Here is a 20,859-nt window from a genome sequence, read left to right as displayed (position 1 = left end):
TGTCTTGCAAACGAGGCACATATATCAAATGAGTCTTAGAAAACGGGTGGTGAATCGAAGAACCCAAATTCTTTCAAACTCCTTATCATCTCCCTCTGAATCTTGATAACGGTAGTCAGTTTCCTTATCTATTAATCTTCTCAAGTGCTTATATTTTTATCTAAAATGTGTGAATAAAAAATTATATGTATTATTTTATGCTTTTCTTTTTTTTTCAAAAACTATTCTTTTTATCTTATAAGAAGCATTCTAAAACTATTTTTTTTTCTTTCTAAACTTTAGTATTTTTTAAGGAAAAAATGTTTATCCTTTTTTTTAGTAAACAAAATATTTGTCCTTTTAAAGGACAATCGTTTTAATTAAAACTAGTATTTTTATTTAATATTGGAATTTAAAAAAAAATCTTTTACTTTTCTTATCATTATTTCTATTTCTCTCACTATGAAACACAGTAATTTTGACTAAAATGACACAATTTTATATCTTTTAAAATAACAAACATTATTTTCTTAAATTAGAACAACTATTTTAAAAAATTTCAAACATACTTTTTAATTGAATTTTTCTTTTGGGGAAAAATGTCTTTTAAAAAGACACAAACTTATATCCTTTCAAGAGAGAGATAGATACAAAGAGGTAAAATTCACATCTTTATTTTTTCAATGAAATTCATATCTCTTTGTGTCATTTCTCTTTGTGTGTCTTACTCTCTCTTAAAGAATAAGCTTATGTCATTTAAAAGAATACATTTTTTTTTTCTTTGAAAATTTCACAATCAAACAAGCTTACATTTCTCTCAGCTGGCACCTTTTCGCTCGTCTGCTTCCTCTCTTTTTGTGATCCTGATGAGAACTCCTAACTTTCTTTTTGGTATAATAATTGTTGTTTGTGGTGGTCACATGGGTGTAAATAAGTTGAGTCGAGCTAAATTTTGACTTAAATATATTAGATTTGTGTAAAATAATTTAAGCCTGACTTGGTTAGTTAATCTTATATAGGCTTAAACTATAAGTCTGGTATGACCTATATTTATAAAACGAGAGTCTTGGCCTAGATATGTTAGCTTGTTTAAGCTTATTAGACATTCAATAATTAAAATAATGTTAATTTATTATTTTAAAATTAATAATTTATTTATTTTATTAAAAATATATAATATAATATAAGTCAACAAATAGGCTTATAGATCCGGCATGTAAAAGAAAGTTTATGGTCTGCTTTAGAAATAGGCTTTTTCCAAATAACTCATTTACACCCCCGTTGATGGAGACAGGAGGGAGGGAGGATATCTTCGTTTCTTGTTGGGATAAATCTTGAGTAATACTCGACGATCATATTATAATTATATATTTTGAAGAATATATAGATATAATATTAAGCTTTTTTTTTCCCTTTCTCCAGAATTTGTCAGCTTGAAAAGAAAAAAAAATTTAAATATTATAATAGTATATTCCAAAAAAGGAAATGATCTATTTACTAACTTTTTTTACAAATTACACAAAGTATGACCGGTCATACACTCTTGATTGAAGTATGACCGATCACACTTAGTGTAATTTGTAAGAGTTTATAAACAAAAAGTTTGTAAATATAACCTTCTTCTTAAAAAATACATAATTATAACATCATCGTAGGGCTGTACTATACTACCAAAAATTTGTTCCTCTTATTGGGGAGATAATATTTAGAGCTCTCAACCTTGTGGTCCCTTAAAAGAGAATAGGGTGGAGAGAGAAGAGAAAAGAGAGAGAGGGAGAAGAAAAAGGAAAGAAGAGAAAATTTCCCTTATTGGGAGAGAAGATTGTTGACTTACTAGTTCAGATGTGACATCTCAAAAAGGAAGATTTTGAGATACAAGAAATTCAGGCTTTGCAATATGTTAATGTTGTTCAACAAAATTGCTACTTTTGTGCAGAGCCAAATGTTCCTCAAATTCTTAAGGTAGTGTTTGGTTGAAGGTTTATTTTGGGATTGATGAGAAAGTGTAAGTGGATATTGGAAAATACCACGTTTGGTTCAGGTTTTTTCAAAAAATACCAGGCAAATAGGATAGATGGGAAAATGACTTTTGTGTTGATTTTTGAATGAAATTCACTGTTACAGAATACCACTTGAGATGTGGTATTTTGAGATAACTGGGGAAGTGAAAATACAGGTGCAAAGTTTCTCCCGAACATAGATTTTGCATATTTAAATAAATTTCCCTGGTAATATTTGGGTCAACCAAACAACTTTTTTTACATTTTCCTACCAAACTCACTTTCCAACAATTTCTCTATCAATTACATTTCCCTAGTAAAAAAAAATTTCTCCCGAACCAAACACTACCTAAAGCATTTCCGGCAATCATCTAACCAAGCCATTGGGCTTCCTAGACATTTTGCCAATTATCATCCAAAAGAATGTGAGCGTTATGGTGACTTATTTAGTTTGCCAACAAATACAAAAGACTCAACTCCAAAATTCACAATCACATTTTTTTGACTCTGCCCTAAAATAATATTTATTATGTAATTTATACACCAATATGTTGTCTTCATTAAAAAAACTTTTTGATTTGGAATAAAATATGTGGCACTATTACACTAAATTTTTTACACCATTTTTGTACCGATTAATAATGACTACGTTACATAGATTGGTTATTAAACTAAGAATAGATTACTGGTTTGATATCAATATATATACTTTTAAACCATATATATATTGTTTCTTCATCGTTGGATAACCTCCCACAATGTAAACTGCATCATTGGATAGCTTAAAAAAACAGAAGAAGCAACTCCTAGAGAAGAACACCGTATTCACTAAGCTCTCTATATATCAGTTATACTGACTTTAAATCTGGATGCAATTAGCTTCGATTGTATGACAAAATCATGCATGTTGATGTAGGCAAATTAAGTTTACCCTATTTTCACAATTGTTTATTCGAATTCAAAACATCTAATTAAAGTTACACACCCTTTATCACTTGAACCAATAATAATTGATGATGAAGGTGAGTTCTTTGTATAGAAAAGAAATCAATTTAGCATACAAGTTTCAAAAACTTAACCATTTTCATTTCTATGTAAAACCACCACAGATTAAAACTTCAACATTACTAATTGGCTTAAAACTCAGTGTAAAATGTCACAACATTCAACATTGCAATAAGTCACATCATGAAAACTTACGAAAGCTTAAAAAATAAAATCATACGCTCTTGAAGAAGGTCAATTTCTATTTAGAAGGATAAAATTACCAACGATTTTTCGTGGCAAATGGATGGTTAAGAAACTCTTAACATAAAATCCCATATTCCCATGACACACAATATAAAGTGAGAGGAATTATAATACGACAAAAACCAGCAACAAAATATTAAAAAAGGGGCAAAATTAAAGTAGCTGGAAAAAGTTCCAATGTTTACACATGGGATACCGACAACATAGTCTGCATTATTTACCTGATAAGTAGACTTAACTTTCTTCATCATCCATTAAATCAAATACCTCATTCAGATCAGGGAGTGAATTTTTTTGGCCAGATTGACTTGATTCTCCGATGTTGACATCATTTGGAGGCTTATTGTTCTTCTCTTTATTGTGGCTTGATTTGTGTCCTCCTAGGGCTTGGAATGTTGAGAATGATTTATCACAGATGTTGCATTGGTATGCATCTCTTGGCTGCAGCTGCAAGACCTTATCTGGAGTCTTCAATTTCACTATCAACTTCCTTCTTTTCTTTTCCTTATTCTTCATCATCTCCTTCTCCTTCTCTTCATCAGAGTCAATAACATGATCTTTCACCCCACTAGATGATGCTTCATGAGTGTTCATACCATTCCATGCTCTTTTCATCTTCTTCACATAATTACACTCCTCTCTAATCCACTTAGCATACCTATGCTCCTCCTCCTTCTCCTTCTCATCCTCGAATTCAATCAATTGCTTTCCTTTCTTATTCTTATCACATGGCAAACTACCCTTAGACAAAGACATAATAATTTTAGATGCTTCAAAAGTCTCAGCACTATAAAGACTTTCCCTGCCTCTTCTATAGGTTTTACGCCAGGTTGGGGGTAGAATTTTTGATAGATCAATAGCTGGTTTATTTGGTGCAACAACAACTGCACCAAAATCAAAATTATCATGTTTAATCTCTTCTATAGAGGCAGAGTTTGGGGAACTAGAACCTTGCTTATCAGAGGTTCTTGTTGGAGGGCAAACACCCCTCCAAACCCTATCAGGGTGGGACCTCATATGCCCATACAAGGACTTTTGTGATGGGAAATCCTTGTCGCAAAGTAAACAACAGTGTTTCCCATTAGACATCAAAGAAGACATCTTGATCTCATTACTAATAGCCGCCTTTTTATCCTCCTTCTCCTTCTTCTTCTGAGCTTGAAGGTGGAATCTTTTGTGGCCACCTAACGCTTTTCCACATTTAAACTCCTTCCCACAGAACACACACTTGTGTATTCCTGAAGCTGCAGATTTCTGATCTGGCGACCCTTCTTTACCCTTTGGTTTATTACCAACTTCAGAAGACTCAGAAGGTACTGGACTATTCATCTTCTCTTTCTCTTCAGAGGAATTCTTGGCATGATCTAACCCTTCTTTCTTATCATCGTCCTTCTGAAAAAAGAAAAAAAAAGAAGGGTAAAAAATAAACAATTGATCGAGATACAGCTGAAGAAAGAAAAATATCAAAGAAGAACAAGATCACAGTACCTGATGTAAATCATCATCGAACTTGTTTTCTTGATCACAATCCATTCTCGTGTGCTTTTCTTTAAAGAAAAAGAAAAAAAGAAGGGAACCAAAAGAGAGAGAGAGAGTTAGAAGCTAGGTTTTAGAAGTAGGAATGGATGAGAAACACAGAAACTGTGCAAAAAGAGGAGGGTATGGGAAAAGAAAATGTTAACCTTGTGTAACGGGAGTTGAACAAGAATTTAAGGTAAGAGAATGATGAAAGAAGAAGATAGGAAAGGATACGGAAGGGCGCAATGATTTTGAGAAAATCATCGTAAGGAAAAGACTACCATTTAAGTCAGTATTCAATTTTCATAAATAACATATCTTTAATTACCATTTATTCATGTAATTAACAAGATATCCTAATAATTCCTTTTTAGAAATTTCTACGGTGATTTAGTTTTTTTTTTTTGAGGTATTAACAGTTGTGATGAATTATTAAATATTAATTAATACTCATTTATCAGAATAATCATCAATTTTTTAAGGGAAAAAATTCACCAATACCTTTGTGGTTTTATTTCAGAGTCAACTGTGCCTTTGTGGTTTTTTTTTTCTCTATAGTTTGCAAAAGAGTATTTTTTTTATCACATCTGTCATGTAGTTTTTTATTTTTTACAAACTACAAGGACATATGTGTAATAAAAAAAATCATATGAACACAGATGATTCTGAAACAAATCACAATAATATCAATGAATTTTTCTCTTTTTTAAATTAATTCAGAATCCCTTTTGCAAGCTGCGATACTGTTGCAGTGGGCTTCTATCTTATTTTTCTTATTCAAAATATTATGACAAAACGATATTCAGTTTTTCAAAAAGTCGAAAATTTAAAAGAGTTTGAAATCACATGTGGATAAGGGTAGCATAATTCAAAAAGTGAAGGATAACCCGATCTTATAGTGATGAGTGATTGAAACTACCTGTTTTGGTACATGGTTTCCCTAAATTAATTTTTCTTTTTTATTTTCAAATAAATTATATTGATAGTTGCTGAAAGTCAACTTGAGTCCAATTCTAACGTGACTGGTCAGGTACTCAGGCATTCAAAGGCATAGCAAAAACTTTTGCTAAATTAATTATTTGTTAACTCTTAAATAGATAAGCAGGATTTATTGTTTGAGGTAGGCTATATTTATATTTTTTTTTCATATTATCTCTTATAACCACTTTGTTATCTTGGATTAAAATTAAATTATCAACTCTTATTTGATGTCATTTTGTAACTGTTATTTGATATTGATACAACAATATAAAAAACAATCATAAAAAGTATAAGGAAAAATATATGGTAAGTATATATAACTTCCCTCTTATTATTTTATTTTATCTAAATATCATTCTTAATTATGTTAAAATTCTCATTATTTTATTTGAGGGAGGTTATACTTATAATTTTTTTTCCCTTATAATCACTTTTTTTTATGGGAAAAGTTCAAAAATCTCTCCTATGATTTCTCTTTGAATCACTTAGCCCCCTATGTTTTTTTTTTAATCATTTATACCCGTGTGATTTTTTTTCATCCAAATCTTTACTTAACACCGTAAATTTTTTGATAAATCTGTCTATTCTACCCTTCATATCATCTTTCTTATCAAGCTTTGAAAGGGTTTCTAACAATATAAATCATATTTTCTTTCATTATCCAATTTCAATTTTTTTTTTGAAGTGACACATAACTAGTTATAGGAACATAAAAAAACAGTTGCAATGAGATTTTAGCCAAAATAATTTATATTAAAAATAAAATTTATAAAAAGAACCAAATGCTAAAGGCTTTCCTTCATCCTCTCTTCTAATTCGTTCTTATGCTTTTCCTAGTTTTAAATAATTAAATATATACGTACCATTTTTTATTTTTTTTTATTTAATTTTAAAGAAAAATTGGATTCTGATGTTGCATTATTTCAATGATTCCATGACTTCACAAATTCTAAATTCATTCTTAAAGTAACGTTTAACTGCACATTCGAGTTCCTAATTTGTTAATATGATTCCGATAGATTGTGCATAAATATGGATTTCACTAATTGTTTTGGTTTTGGTTTGTTGCTTGGTGTGTTTGGATTTGTTGCTTGCTGTTAAAACTCTGGTTAGTTGAATAACTGTGCTTACATTTCCTGTAGGAGAAAATGTATCAATGGATTCTTAGACATTTAGTTTTTTTTTTTTTTTTAATAAAAATTACTGTTGTTGAAATCTCATTAGAACTGTTTTTTATGTTCCTATCACCAGTCATGTCTATTACCCGACTAATTCGGTTCCAGGAACTCGAGATCTCTAATTAAGGGGAAGAAATTTCTTACCACTTAAATTAATAGTTATTAGTAATAGTTAGTTTTTTTTTTTAATTGAATGCATAAAATTTAAAATGATGCCCTTATGCGACGAAGTAAAACAGTATTGTAATATGTTAAAAAAAAGTATTGCAGAAAATATTTTTAATGTTTAGTATATTAATTTTCTAATATTTCATTATTGCGTAGTTTAAATTAAAAGTCTTGAATTTTTTTCCTATAATAATGCACCGTGAAGACAATCTTCATTGAATTTCCAAAAACATAAAGACTCTAATTAATTTATTAGGAATGTACAACAATCAATTCAAATCTTTTATATATAGCAATAATTTCAAAAAAAAAAATCATTGTAATATTTATAGAAGATTTAATTTCTATTTTATAAAAAATTAATAAAATAAAGAAAATAGAAGATTTGAATAAAGATTATTTTAAGGAAACTTTTTGTTACCGCGCTAATTTCAATAAATTAGACATAAATTCTGTTTTAAAAAAAAATTATGATTGATGTGATTCTCTTGATGTTTAAAAAATAAAAAAAATAAAAGAGATTTAAAGATTTTTTATTGACAACTTCCTCTAATTCAACTATTTTTTGAGTAGGAAATATTGCCAAAATTAAGTTGAATACAGCCTAGACAACGTACAACCTTAGTTGTCTTCTATTTAATTACAGATTATTAGAAGGGCACAAGGGTAAAAGGAAACTTAAAAAAGAAAATTCATTAGGCTTGGCTAAGTATATAGTACTATAACTGTCCATTGTGAATTCAGAATTTGATTGTTTTCCCCATTGTCAAATTTCCACTGCATTGATTCTTTTAAACATATTATCTAATATACATGTCCCGAGTCGTTTGTATTTTATTTTATTAATTCGTGATGTTTCTTTTATTTTTTAGATTGCTTTGCTTTTCATAACAATGAATAAATTCCTTCTCTGTAACTGCAAGGGTGAATACGTAGTTTTTTAATGTTTGAATTAATTGACCATTCATAAATTGATTGATTGATTTATTTTTAAACTCTGTAAATAGTTAATGCCTTCCTTCTAAGAATTTAAGTTATGGAAGATTGTTGAATTGCAGTGCATATTGCATTTGTTCAACCAGTTTTTGTATCATGTATGTATAGTAAATAGTAAGATATAAAAATATAATAAAAAAAATATAATATCATATAAATTTAAATTCAAAAAGAATCCAATCAACAAAATACATAAGTAACTAAAGTTTAAATCAGTTATTCTCCTACTCATCAATCATCATGACTAATATTATCACTATCAGCATCTATAGTGATATAACTAATACTGATTTTTACTGATTGATTTTTGAATTTAAATCATAAATCATTAATCAAATCTTTGTTTTTTTTCTCTTATTAATAATTATTTTTCAAATTTTTTTAATATAAAAATTGTCAATTTTGATTTGATTTTCATATCATACTATACACAATTTGATATTGTAAGTCTGATACAAGACCCAATCTGATACAACAAACTGATACGTATCACAAAAATGCGAAATCATATCGTATCGCATGATATGTATCATGCGATACTAGCAACTATGAATCAAATAGTTTTTACTAATTGAAGATGATTTATATGAAAAAGAATTGGGTATTGATTAATTTAAGAAATCTCCCTATCAATTAATTGATCAAATATTAGTTAGGTTAGAAATGAGGTCCTTATGAGTCTTTCTTAATTAGAGATTGCTATCAGATAGCATATTGTCATTAGAAACGAGGTCCACACGCGCGCGTTTTAATTTTCTCTGCTAGGGTTCAGAGTTACGTCACGGTGGTGAGATGGAATCGAAGGAAGGAGATCAGCAAACACTGACGGATGAGGATGGATCTAGACTCACGCGAGATAGGAGCTGTGCTAAGGAGGAGTTTCTTCCTCGGGAGGGGAAGAAATCGAAGGGTGCGGCGATGAAGGATGCTACAATGGATGAAGCCATGCTTGAGGAAGGTGGTAAGGGGACTGATCCAGTTTCTCCAGTCCGAGTGAGTCCTGTTGCGTTGAAGACTGAGGCTAATGGTAGACCTAGCAGCAGAATGGTGTCCTATAAGACAAGTTGCTTAGGTTGAACGGGAAGGGAGGACAATCTGACAGTGAGGATGAAGATTGGGTAACGAAATAGAAAACGGAGGAGGAAGAAGCGGATCTGATTGAGGGCTTGGATCACTCTGTTGAGGAGGACCCTTTATGCCCTCGTTATCATGTTCCGATGGATGAGCACAAGAAGGATTGCGAGAAGTGGAGGATGTCTCTCACCATCAAACTCTTAGGAAAGCGGATTAGTTTCAGATTTCTGATGAATCGGCTGCAGAGGATGTGGAATTTGGTAAGTCCTTTTGAGACTATTGACTTGGATAATGGATACCTCTTACTGAGGTTCCAGGGTGATGTTGATCATAGGCATGTCCTAGAAGAAGGTCCTTGGATCGTCAATGACCACTATGTGGTAGTCCAAAGGTGGAGACCTTTTTTTGATCCATATGACGAAAGTGTGAGGAAGCTGGCTGTTTGGGTAAGGATACCTGGACTCCCAATTGAACTCTACACGGCTCGCCATCTTTAGTGTAAGAACCCGCACCGTTAATTAAGGAAATTAATCAGTTAATTATGAGTTTAATGAGATAATTTCATAATTGACCCTAATAATTATATTGAGGCTCTAGTAATTATAGTAATTGAGTTATATGCTGAAAGTCGTTTTTCTGACGAAAAGTGCAGATACCGGTTCTGCTAGTCGGTATAAATGCGTACCAAAAAAGTATCCCGAAAATTTATAATAAGTGCATGATAATTACTAGCATAATATGTACGACTTGTAAAACGAGTTTCAAGTTAAAATAATGAGAACTGGTGCCCGAAACTGGTACTGGCTATGAAAAGCGCATACCGAAAAGGTGCTCCGAAAAATATAAGAAAAATATGATAATTCCTGTAAAATTGAGTAGGTTAAGAATCTTGAGTTTGGGATTAAAATGCTAAGCGTAGCAATTAAAGTTAATACTGTGTGTTTAAGCGTTAAGCCGCTATAAATAGGCTTGTTGGTCCAAAACCCTAGGTATTTTTCTGTTGCTACGTGACTCTTGGAGGGGCTGATCAGGTTGTTACTGTTTCATTTCCTTCTCCTCCATTTTGGTGAGCTTGAGACCATTTCCTCCCTTTTCCCTTCATCTAAACACTTGTAGCTTGTGTGAGTTGGCCTTGGGAGGGTGTGGAGTGTATCATTCTGAGTTTGTGGCCTCTGTGAGGAGTGAAGTTGCTGACTTTGGGGCTGTCTTCTTGGGTTGGCTTGTGTGACCTTGTTCTTGACTTCTTGAGCTTCAAGAAGCCACCTTTTGGCACAGAGGGACAAGCTTGAAGTATATTTTCGTAGCCTTGTGAAGTCAGATCCTTGGGGTTGCATTGAAGGCTTCCTTTCTGCTTCATTTTCGGAGTTTAGAGCTCTTGAGGTGAGCCTTGATCACCTTAGTGTTATTTTGAGGCCTAAAGCTTGTTTAATCAATTAAAAAGAGGAACTTTAACCATTTGAGTAAAGGAATGTGTTTTTGGGTTCATAACATGTTGGTGGTTATCTGTTTAGGGAGTCATTGGACTCCGAATCGCTTTTGGATCCTTAAATTTGGGATTATGCAGAAGTTGGCTCGAATTTATGCATTCTGTTGAAGAAGTATTCGAATACTTCTCGCGTAGTATTCGAATACTTGTTCATGGTAGTCGAATACTCCTTGCAAGAGTATTGGGATACTTTTCTGGGAAGAAAAGTATTCGGATACCTTTGAAAAAGTATTCGAATACTGGAAAGTATTCAAATACAGTAAGGTTTAGTATTCGGATACTGGGGGGAAAGTATTCGGATACTTGGTAGTATTCGAATACTTTAGTGAAAGTAATCGAATACTTTCTGGAGAGCTGGAGTATTTGAATAGTACTCGTAGAGTATTCGAATACTTCCTGCAGAAACAGCATGTAATGAGTTAAAATGAGTAGGAAAGACTTAATCACTTAACGTAATCTGAGCTATGATTATTGATGATTAATTATGGTATAGGAATGTGATTGTGCTATTTGTGGGCCTTGAGCTTGTGTGGACTCTTGGCATTGGATAGTTAGCTTGCAAGGTAAGCTTTCGTGTCCTCGGTTTAGCCATGTTGTGGTTCCACCATGTGCCATGGGGGTATGGTTATATGCATGTTGTGTTACATGCTTTGAATATTTGAAATGTTGTTGAGCTTTATGTGTAATGGCTTTTAATATGCATGTGTTATCCATCTTGACGGTAAGCATGAGTATGTGGCGTCATACAAGACGGTGATCCGGGGTGGATGCAAGTAGTATCTTGCACTATTTATGGTTATTAGACGTATATAAATCCTGCATTTCTCTGGCCAGTAGAATAGTATTGACACACATGACATGATTATCTGCTGCATTGCACTGTTTTAGAAATGATATTGATGATCTGCTTTTGAACTTATATTGCACATGTAAGTGAGTTTGGGGTGGAAGATCCTTGAGGACCCCTTGCCTTATTGAGATTTCTTGTTTAGAGATCTCACCCCACATTTGGGGAGTGCTTATTTCAGGTTCAGGTAGTATGGGGACTGATGCCTCTGGCGGCAGGAGGCCAGAGCTTAGTTGATGTTTAGTGTTGTTCATATTATGCTGGAATGACTGGATTGGATGCTGTTTATGTTTTCCACCATTATCTTTATGTTGCTGTTGAGTTGAGACTTTCGTTGGGCTTTGATTCCTTATTTGGGTGATCATTGGAGTTGTCCATGCCACTATATTGTTAGTACTTTTGAGTTGAGTTGTATAAACTGTTAGATGGTCTGGTCTATGTTTTGTAGTTACGTGACTAGAGACTCGTACTTATGTTATTTATTTAATGAGGTAATTCAGTTAGCTGTTTATTGCAATGTACATACGGGCGATGTTTTGAAAATGGTTAAGTAATCAAGTTGGTAATGATTAATGACATCATAATTGAAAAGAAAAAGATATTCCGCAATTTTAATTAAGCGCAGCTTAATACCATAACATGATAACATTACCGGATATATACGGGGTGTTACATTTGGCGAATTGGCAACATATTTGGCCGAACCCTCAAGGTAGATAGGAATTCCTTGAGGAAGAGTGATGTTGGTGAGGGAGTGATCACTGAGAGGGGCAAGTTTGCACGAATTTGTGTGGAAATCGACCTGAGGAAAAGTTTGCTTTCCAAGTTTGTTATGGGTAGCAAAGTGTATCCAGTTGGATATGAAGGCCTTCATTTGGTGTGCTTTAAGTGTGGAATGTATGGACACAAGAAGGATCAATGTCCTAAAGCTCAAACTCATTACAGTCAACAGTTGGTAGGGAGTGATGTGCAGGTTAAGGAAGTGAACCTGGCAGAAATGACACGTGTCAAAAAATGACACGTCAAAATGCACAGTTAGCAAAAAATGACACGTGTCAACCAGGCAGAAATTCGCTACACTGTGTAGTGAATTATGCTTGAATTCTGCCTGCTTGACACGTGGCATTTTTGGTTCTGTGCATTCTGACGTGGCGTATTTCGCTACACTGTGTAGCGAATTACTTGCAAACATATTTCGCTACACAGTGTAGCAAAATATGCCGCGTGGTATCTTGGCAAAATTTACAGTTGGCGTGGCAGTTTGGTAAAAAAATTTGCCAAGCGTGGCAAAATGGTCACTGTTCCGAATAATGATAGTCTATTTGTTGACTCTTAAATAAATAAATATATTTAATATTTTATTTCATATAACAATCATAAAAGTATATTAAAATTTGGATTATTTGACTACCCAAAAAAAAATTTGATTATTTAATTTATTATGATGCATTAATTTTTAAAGAATATATTTAAAATTTTAAAGGGGTAAAGTTTAAATACTTACATATAGTTTATATATTCTACCGTAACTTATCCTTTAATTTTGATAATTGGACAAGAGAGACCAATATCTATGTATCCTTATAAGTAATTGGGCTCGCCCATCACAAATCTAATAAATTAATTAGCTCAGAATCTATATTTAATTAATTAGAATTCACACTAATCATATTCTTAAATTTACTGATTTTGTTATAAATATATAATTATTAATATTCCACATTAATATAATATTATAAAAAAAATATTGCGTCGCCATTATATATAATATGAGTCACACAGTCTGACAACATGGGAGGTATTTGAATTTTACCTGGGTTAGGATGATTTTATATTAATGTAAGTTATATTCTCAACCTTCGTCGTGATTCTATTTATATTTAATTACTTTGATTATTAAATATATACAAGCGCTATTGAATCCAAACAAATCAATTTGATATATGTTGCGCTGATGTAAAAATCTGTATGGGTAATATGTTACATAACAGTTAGTCATGTGAGTGCTTGAATTTTTGTTTAACTCAATTTTAATTTTAATTGTTTACTTAATGAGTGTGCATTAGGAATAACCGATAATTGCTTCTGCAAATTAAATATATCTCATCATATTAAGGATTATGAGATTTTGTTTTGTGGATAATATTCTTTTATGAGAGGTTATATTTATTACTATTTTTTCTTACTTTCTCTTACTATCAACTTTGTTATTATTGGATCAAAATAAAATTAACGTTATAAAATAATATCAAGTGATAGTAAGAAAGAATGGTAGTAAATATAATCTTTCTCATTCTATTACTTTCTTTTTTTGGATAAACCACATATATATTTCACGGAAGGCAATCCTGTTCGGGAATGGTCAGGATTAAGGCTTTAAAGTTTAAACTTCTCCCAAAGCGAAAAATCTAATATATTACGAAAGTAGATACATTTGGCGAATAAGAGTGTGCCATGTCACTGCAATTATTTTGGAGAGAGAAAAAAAAATTTTGTATACCTTACATACTACTCATAAAGTCGATGTCACGCCTAGTTTTTTGTGCTACCATAATATCCAATATGCGTTTCTCCCAAAAATAATACTGAATAAGATTAAATACATGTTTTTACTCTCATCTGTTCAACTCTCATGTAACAACTGACTTAATGATGATGGTTCCTTCAAATTATTTTTGGGAGTTAGTTGCAGATAAATTTTATATTTAAAGCCTGAATATGGATTGTGGGGAAGACTGTCTTGCAAACGAGGCACATATATCAACTGAGTCTTAGAAAACTGGTGGTGAATCGAAGAACCCAAATTCTTTCAAACTCCTTATCATCTCCCTCTGTATCTTGATAACGGTAGTCAGTTTCCTTATCTATTAATCTTCTCAAGTGCTTATATTTTTATCTAAAATGTGTGAATAAAAAATTATATGCATTATTTTATGCTTTTTTTTTTTTCATAAACTATTCTTTTTATCTTATAAGAAGGATTCTAAAACTATTTTTTTTCTTTCTAAACTTTAGTATTTTTTATGGAAAAAATGTTTATCCTTTTTTTTAGTAAACAAAATATTTGTCCTTTTAAAGGACAATCGTTTTAATTAAAACTAGTATTTTTATTTAATATTGCAATTTAAAAAAAAAATCTTTTACTTTTCTTATCATTATTTCTATTTCTCTCACTATGAAACACAGTAATTTTGACTAAAATGACACAATTTTATATCTTTTAAAATAACAAACATTATTTTCTTAAATTAGAACAACTATTTTAAAAAATTTCAAACATACTTTTTAATTGAAATTTTTTTTTGGGGAAAAATGTCTTTTAAAAAGACACAAACTTATATCCTTTCAAGAGAGAGATAGATACAAAGAGGTAAAATTCACATCTTTATTTTTTCAATGAAATTCATATCTCTTTGTGTCTGTATCTCTCTTAAAGAAACTTAAGCTTATGTCATTTAAAAGAATACACATTTTTTTTTCTTTGAAAATTTCACAATCAAACAAGCTTACATTTCTCTCAACTGGCACCTTTTCGCTCGTCTGCTTCCTTTCTTTTTGTGATCCCGATGAGAACTCCTAACTTTCTTTTTGGTATAATAATTGTTGCATGTGGTGGTCACATGGGTGTAAATAAGTTGATCCGAGCTAAATTTTGACTTAAATATATTAGATTTGTGTAAAATAATTTAAGCCTGACTTGGTTAGTTAATCTTATATAGGCTTAAACTATAAGTCTGGTATGACCTATATTTATAAAACGAGAGTCTTGGCCTAGATATGTTAGCTTGTTTAAGCTTATTAGACATTCAATAATTAAAATAATGTTAATTTATTATTTTAAAATTAATAATTTATTTATTTTATTAAAAATATATAATATAATATAAGTCAACAAATAGGCTTATAGATCCGGCAAGTAAAAGAAAGTTTATGGTCTGCTTTAGAAATAGGCTTTTTTTTTAAGCTTGATCCTATTCTATTTGCTTATATATAATAAATCGAGTTTGACCTTATGTAGACTGAGTCGTAAATCCCTGTTAGACCAAATAACTCATTTACACCCCCGTTGATGGAGACAGAAGAGAGGGAGGATATCTTCATTTCTTGTTGGGATAAATCTTAAGTAATACTAGACGATCATATTATAATTATATATTTTGAAGAATATATAGATATAATATTAAGCTTATTTTTTTTTCCCTTTCTCCAGAATTTGTTAGCTTGAAAAGAAAAAATATTTAAATATTATAATAGTATATTCCAAAAAAGGAAATGATCCATTTACTAACTTTTTTTACAAAGTACACAAAGTATGACCGATCATACACTCTTGATTGAAGTATGACCGGTCACACTTAGTGTAATTTGTAAGAGTTTATAAACAAAAAATTTGTAAATATAACCTTCTTCTTAAAAAATACATAATTATAAGATCATCGTAGGGTTGTACTGTACTACTAAAAATTTGTTCCTCTTATTGGGGAGATAATATTTAGAGCTCTCGACCTTGTGGTCCCTTAAAAGAGAATAGGGTGGAGAGAGAAGAGAAAAGAGAGAGAGGGAGAAGAAAAAGGAAAGAAGAGAAAATTTCCCTTATTGGGAGAGAAGATTGTTGACTTACTAGTTCAGATGTGACATCTCAAAAAGGAAGATTTTGAGATACAAGAAATTCAGGCTTTGCAATATGTTAATGTTGTTCAACAAAATTGCTACTTTTGTGCAGAGCCAAATGTTCCTCAAATTCTTAAGGTAGTGTTTGGTTGAAGGTTTATTTTGGGATTGATGGGAAAGTGTAAGTGGATATTGAAAAATACCACGTTTGGTTCAGGTTTTTTCAAAAAATACCAGACAAATAGTATAGATGGGAAAATGACTTTTGTGTTGAGTTTTGGATAAAATTCACTGTTACAGAATACCACTTGAGATGTGGTATTTTGAGATAACTGGGGAAGTGAAAAAACAGGTGCAAAGTTTCTCCCGAACATAGATTTTGCATATTTAAATAAATTTCCCTGGTAATATTTGGGTCAACCAAACAATTTTTTTTTACATTTTCCTACCAAGCTCACTTTCCAACTATTTCTCTATCAATTACATTTCCCTAGTAAAAAAAAATTTCTCCCGAACCAAACATTACCTAAAGCATTTCCGGCAATCATCTAACCAAGCCATTGGGCTTCCTAGACATTTTGCAAATTATCATCCAAAAGAATGTGAGCATTATGGTGACTTATTTAGTTTGCCAACAAATACAAAAGACTCAACTCCAAAATTCACAATCACATTTTTTTGAGTCTGCACTAAAATAATATTTATTATGTAATTTATACACCAATATGTTGTCTTCATTAAAAAAACTTTTTGATTTGGAATAAAATATGTGGCACTATTACACTAAATTTTTTACACCATTTTTGTACCGATTAATAATGACTACGTTACATAGATTGGTTATTAAACTAAGAATAGATTACTGGTTTGATATCAATATATATACTTTTAAACCATATATATATTGTTTCTTCATCGTTGGATAACCTCCCACAATGTAAACTGCATCATTGGATAGCTTAAAAAAACAGAAGAAGCAACTCCTAGAGAAGAACACCGTATTCACTAAGCTCTCTATATATCAGTTATACTGACTTTAAATCTGGATGCAATTAGCTTCGATTGTATGACAAAATCATGCATGTTGATGTAGGCAAATTAAGTTTACCCTATTTTCACAATTGTTTATTCGAATTCAAAACATCTAATTAAAGTTACACACCCTTTATCACTTGAACCAATAATAATTGATGATGAAGGTGAGTTCTTTGTATAGAAAAGAAATCAATTTAGCATACAAGTTTCAAAAACTTAACCATTTTCATTTCTATGTAAAACCACCACAGATTAAAACTTCAACATTACTAATTGGCTTAAAACTCAGTGTAAAATGTCACAACATTCAACATTGCAATAAGTCACATCATGAAAACTTACGAAAGCTTAAAAAATAAAATCATACGCTCTTGAAGAAGGTCAATTTCTATTTAGAAGGATAAAATTACCAACGATTTTTCGTGGCAAATGGATGGTTAAGAAACTCTTAACATAAAATCCCATATTCCCATGACACACAATATAAAGTGAGAGGAATTATAATACGACAAAAACCAGCAACAAAATATTAAAAAAGGGGCAAAATTAAAGTAGCTGGAAAAAGTTCCAATGTTTACACATGGGATACCGACAACATAGTCTGCATTATTTACCTGATAAGTAGACTTAACTTTCTTCATCATCCATTAAATCAAATACCTCATTCAGATCAGGGAGTGAATTTTTTTGGCCAGATTGACTTGATTCTCCGATGTTGACATCATTTGGAGGCTTATTGTTCTTCTCTTTATTGTGGCTTGATTTGTGTCCTCCTAGGGCTTGGAATGTTGAGAATGATTTATCACAGATGTTGCATTGGTATGCATCTCTTGGCTGCAGCTGCAAGACCTTATCTGGAGTCTTCAATTTCACTATCAACTTCCTTCTTTTCTTTTCCTTATTCTTCATCATCTCCTTCTCCTTCTCTTCATCAGAGTCAATAACATGATCTTTCACCCCACTAGATGATGCTTCATGAGTGTTCATACCATTCCATGCTCTTTTCATCTTCTTCACATAATTACACTCCTCTCTAATCCACTTAGCATACCTATGCTCCTCCTCCTTCTCCTTCTCATCCTCGAATTCAATCAATTGCTTTCCTTTCTTATTCTTATCACATGGCAAACTACCCTTAGACAAAGACATAATAATTTTAGATGCTTCAAAAGTCTCATCACTACAAAGACTTTCCCTGCCTCTTCTATAGGTTTTACGCCAGGTTGGGGGTAGAATTTTTGATAGATCAATAGCTGGTTTATTTGGTGCAATAACAACTGCACCAAAATCAAAATTATCATGTTTAATCTCTTCTATAGAGGCAGAGTTTGGGGAACTAGAACCTTGCTTATCAGAGGTTGTTGTTGGAGGGCAAACACCCCTCCAAACCCTATCAGGGTGGGACCTCATATGCCCATACAAGGACTTTTGTGATGGGAAATCCTTGTCACAAAGTAAACAACAGTGTTTCCCATTAGACATCAAAGAAGACATCTTGATCTCATTACTAATAGCCGCCTTTTTATCCTCCTTGTCCTTCTTCTTCTGAGCTTGAAGGTGGAATCTTTTGTGGCCACCTAACGCTTTTCCACATTTAAACTCCTTCCCACAGAACACACACTTGTGTATTCCTGAAGCTGCAGATTTCTGATCTGGCGACCCTTCTTTACCCTTTGGTTTATTACCAACTTCAGAAGACTCACAAGGTACTGGACTATTCATCTTCTCTATCTCTTCAGACGAATTCTTGGCATGATCTAACCCTTCTTTCTTATCATCGTCCTTCTGAAAAAAGAAAAAAAAAGAAGGGTAAAAAATAAACAATTGATCGAGATACAGCTGAAGAAAGAAAAATATCAAAGAAGAACAAGATCACAGTACCTGATGTAAATCATCATCGAACTTGTTTTCTTGATCACAATCCATTCTCGTGTGCTTTTCTTTAAAGAAAAAGAAAAAAAGAAGGGAACCAAAAGAGAGAGAGAGAGTTAGAAGCTAGGTTTTAGAAGTAGGAATGGATGAGAAACACAGAAACTGTGCAAAAAGAGGAGGGTATGGGAAAAGAAAATGTTAACCTTGTGTAACGGGAGTTGAACAAGAATTTAAGGTAAGAGAATGATGAAAGAAGAAGATAGGAAAGGATACGGAAGGGCGCAATGATTTTGAGAAAATCATCGTAAGGAAAAGACTACCATTTAAGTCAGTATTCAATTTTCATAAATAACATATCTTTAATTACCATTTATTCATGTAATTAACAAGATATCCTAATAATTCCTTTTTAGAAATTTCTACGGTGATTTAGTTTCTTTTTCTTTCTTATTTTAAGGTATTAACAGTTGTGATGAATTATTAAATATTAATTAATACTCATTTATCAGAATAATCATCAATTTTTTAAGGGAAAAAATTCACCAATACCTTTGTGGTTTTATTTCAGAGTCAACTGTGTCTTTGTGGTTTTTTTTTTCTCTATAGTTTGCAAAAGAGTATTTTTTTTTTATCACATCTGTCATGTAGTTTTTTATTTTTTACAAACTACAAGGACATATGTGTAATAAAAAAAATCATATGAACACAGATGATTCTGAAACAAATCACAATAATATCAATGAATTTTTCTCTTTTTTAAATTAATTCAGAATCCCTTTTGCAAGCTGCGATACTGTTGCAGTGGGCTTCTATCTTATTTTTCTTATTCAAAATATTATGACAAAACGATATTCAGTTTTTCAAAAAGTCGAAAATTTAAAAGAGTTTGAAATCACATGTGGATAAGGGTAGCATAATTCAAAAAGTGAAGGATAACCCGATCTTATAGTGATGAGTGATTGAAACTACCTGTTTTGGTACATGGTTTCCCTAAATTAATTTTTCTTTTTTATTTTCAAATAAATTATATTGATAGTTGCTGAAAGTCAACTTGAGTCCAATTCTAACGTGAATAATTATTTGTTAACTCTTAAATAGATAAGCAGGATTTATTGTTTGAGGTAGGCTATATTTATATTTTTTTTTCATATTATCTCTTATAACCACTTTGTTATCTTGGATTAAAATTAAATTATCAACTCTTATTTGATGTCATTTTGTAACTGTTATTTGATATTGATACAACAATATAAAAAACAATCATAAAAAGTATAAGGAAAAATATATATCAAGCTTTGAAAGGGTTTCTAACAATATAAATCATATTTTCTTTCATTATCCAATTTCAATTTTTTTTTTGAAGTGACACATAACTAGTTATAGGAACATAAAAAAACAGTTGCAATGAGATTTTAGCCAAAATAATTTATATTAAAAATAAAATTTATAAAAAGAACCAAATGCTAAAGGCTTTCCTTCATCCTCTCTTCTAATTCGTTCTTATGCTTTTCCTAGTTTTAAATAATTAAATATATACGTACCATTTTTTATTTTTTTTTATTTAATTTTAAAGAAAAATTGGATTCTGATGTTGCATTATTTCAATGATTCCATGACTTCACAAATTCTAAATTCATTCTTAAAGTAACGTTTAACTGCACATTCGAGTTCCTAATTTGTTAATATGATTCCGATAGATTGTGCATAAATATGGATTTCACTAATTGTTTTGGTTTTGGTTTGTTGCTTGGTGTGTTTGGATTTGTTGCTTGCTGTTAAAACTCTGGTTAGTTGAATAACTGTGCTTACATTTCCTGTAGGAGAAAATGTATCAATGGATTCTTAGACATTTAGTTTTTTTTT

General features: G+C 31.4%; 2 protein-coding genes across 2 annotated transcripts; both read right to left on the bottom strand.

Annotated features, from left to right (window-relative positions):
- Positions 1 to 3,464: 3,464 nt before the first annotated feature.
- Positions 3,465 to 4,763, bottom strand: LOC133298429 (zinc finger protein ZAT1-like). The gene is made up of 3 exons (XM_061497719.1): positions 4,719 to 4,763; positions 3,783 to 4,622; positions 3,465 to 3,677 (listed from the first exon to the last, which is right to left on the bottom strand). Exons 1-3 carry the CDS (start codon positions 4,761 to 4,763, stop codon positions 3,465 to 3,467), a joined length of 1,098 nt encoding a protein of 365 aa, XP_061353703.1.
- Positions 4,764 to 17,751: 12,988 nt separating this feature from the next.
- On the bottom strand, positions 17,752 to 19,050 carry LOC133298430 (zinc finger protein ZAT1-like). Its single transcript, XM_061497720.1, has 3 exons — positions 19,006 to 19,050; positions 18,070 to 18,909; positions 17,752 to 17,964 (listed from the first exon to the last, which is right to left on the bottom strand). Exons 1-3 carry the CDS (start codon positions 19,048 to 19,050, stop codon positions 17,752 to 17,754), a joined length of 1,098 nt encoding a protein of 365 aa, XP_061353704.1.
- Positions 19,051 to 20,859: the final 1,809 nt, after the last annotated feature.

This window comes from Gastrolobium bilobum, unplaced genomic scaffold (genome assembly GCF_033153095.1).
Source record: "Gastrolobium bilobum isolate Gb01-03AN ecotype WA unplaced genomic scaffold, APGP_CSIRO_Gbil_v1 utg331544, whole genome shotgun sequence".
Taxonomy (NCBI): domain Eukaryota; kingdom Viridiplantae; phylum Streptophyta; class Magnoliopsida; order Fabales; family Fabaceae; genus Gastrolobium; species Gastrolobium bilobum.
This window is presented reverse-complemented; position numbering and strand designations above follow the sequence as displayed.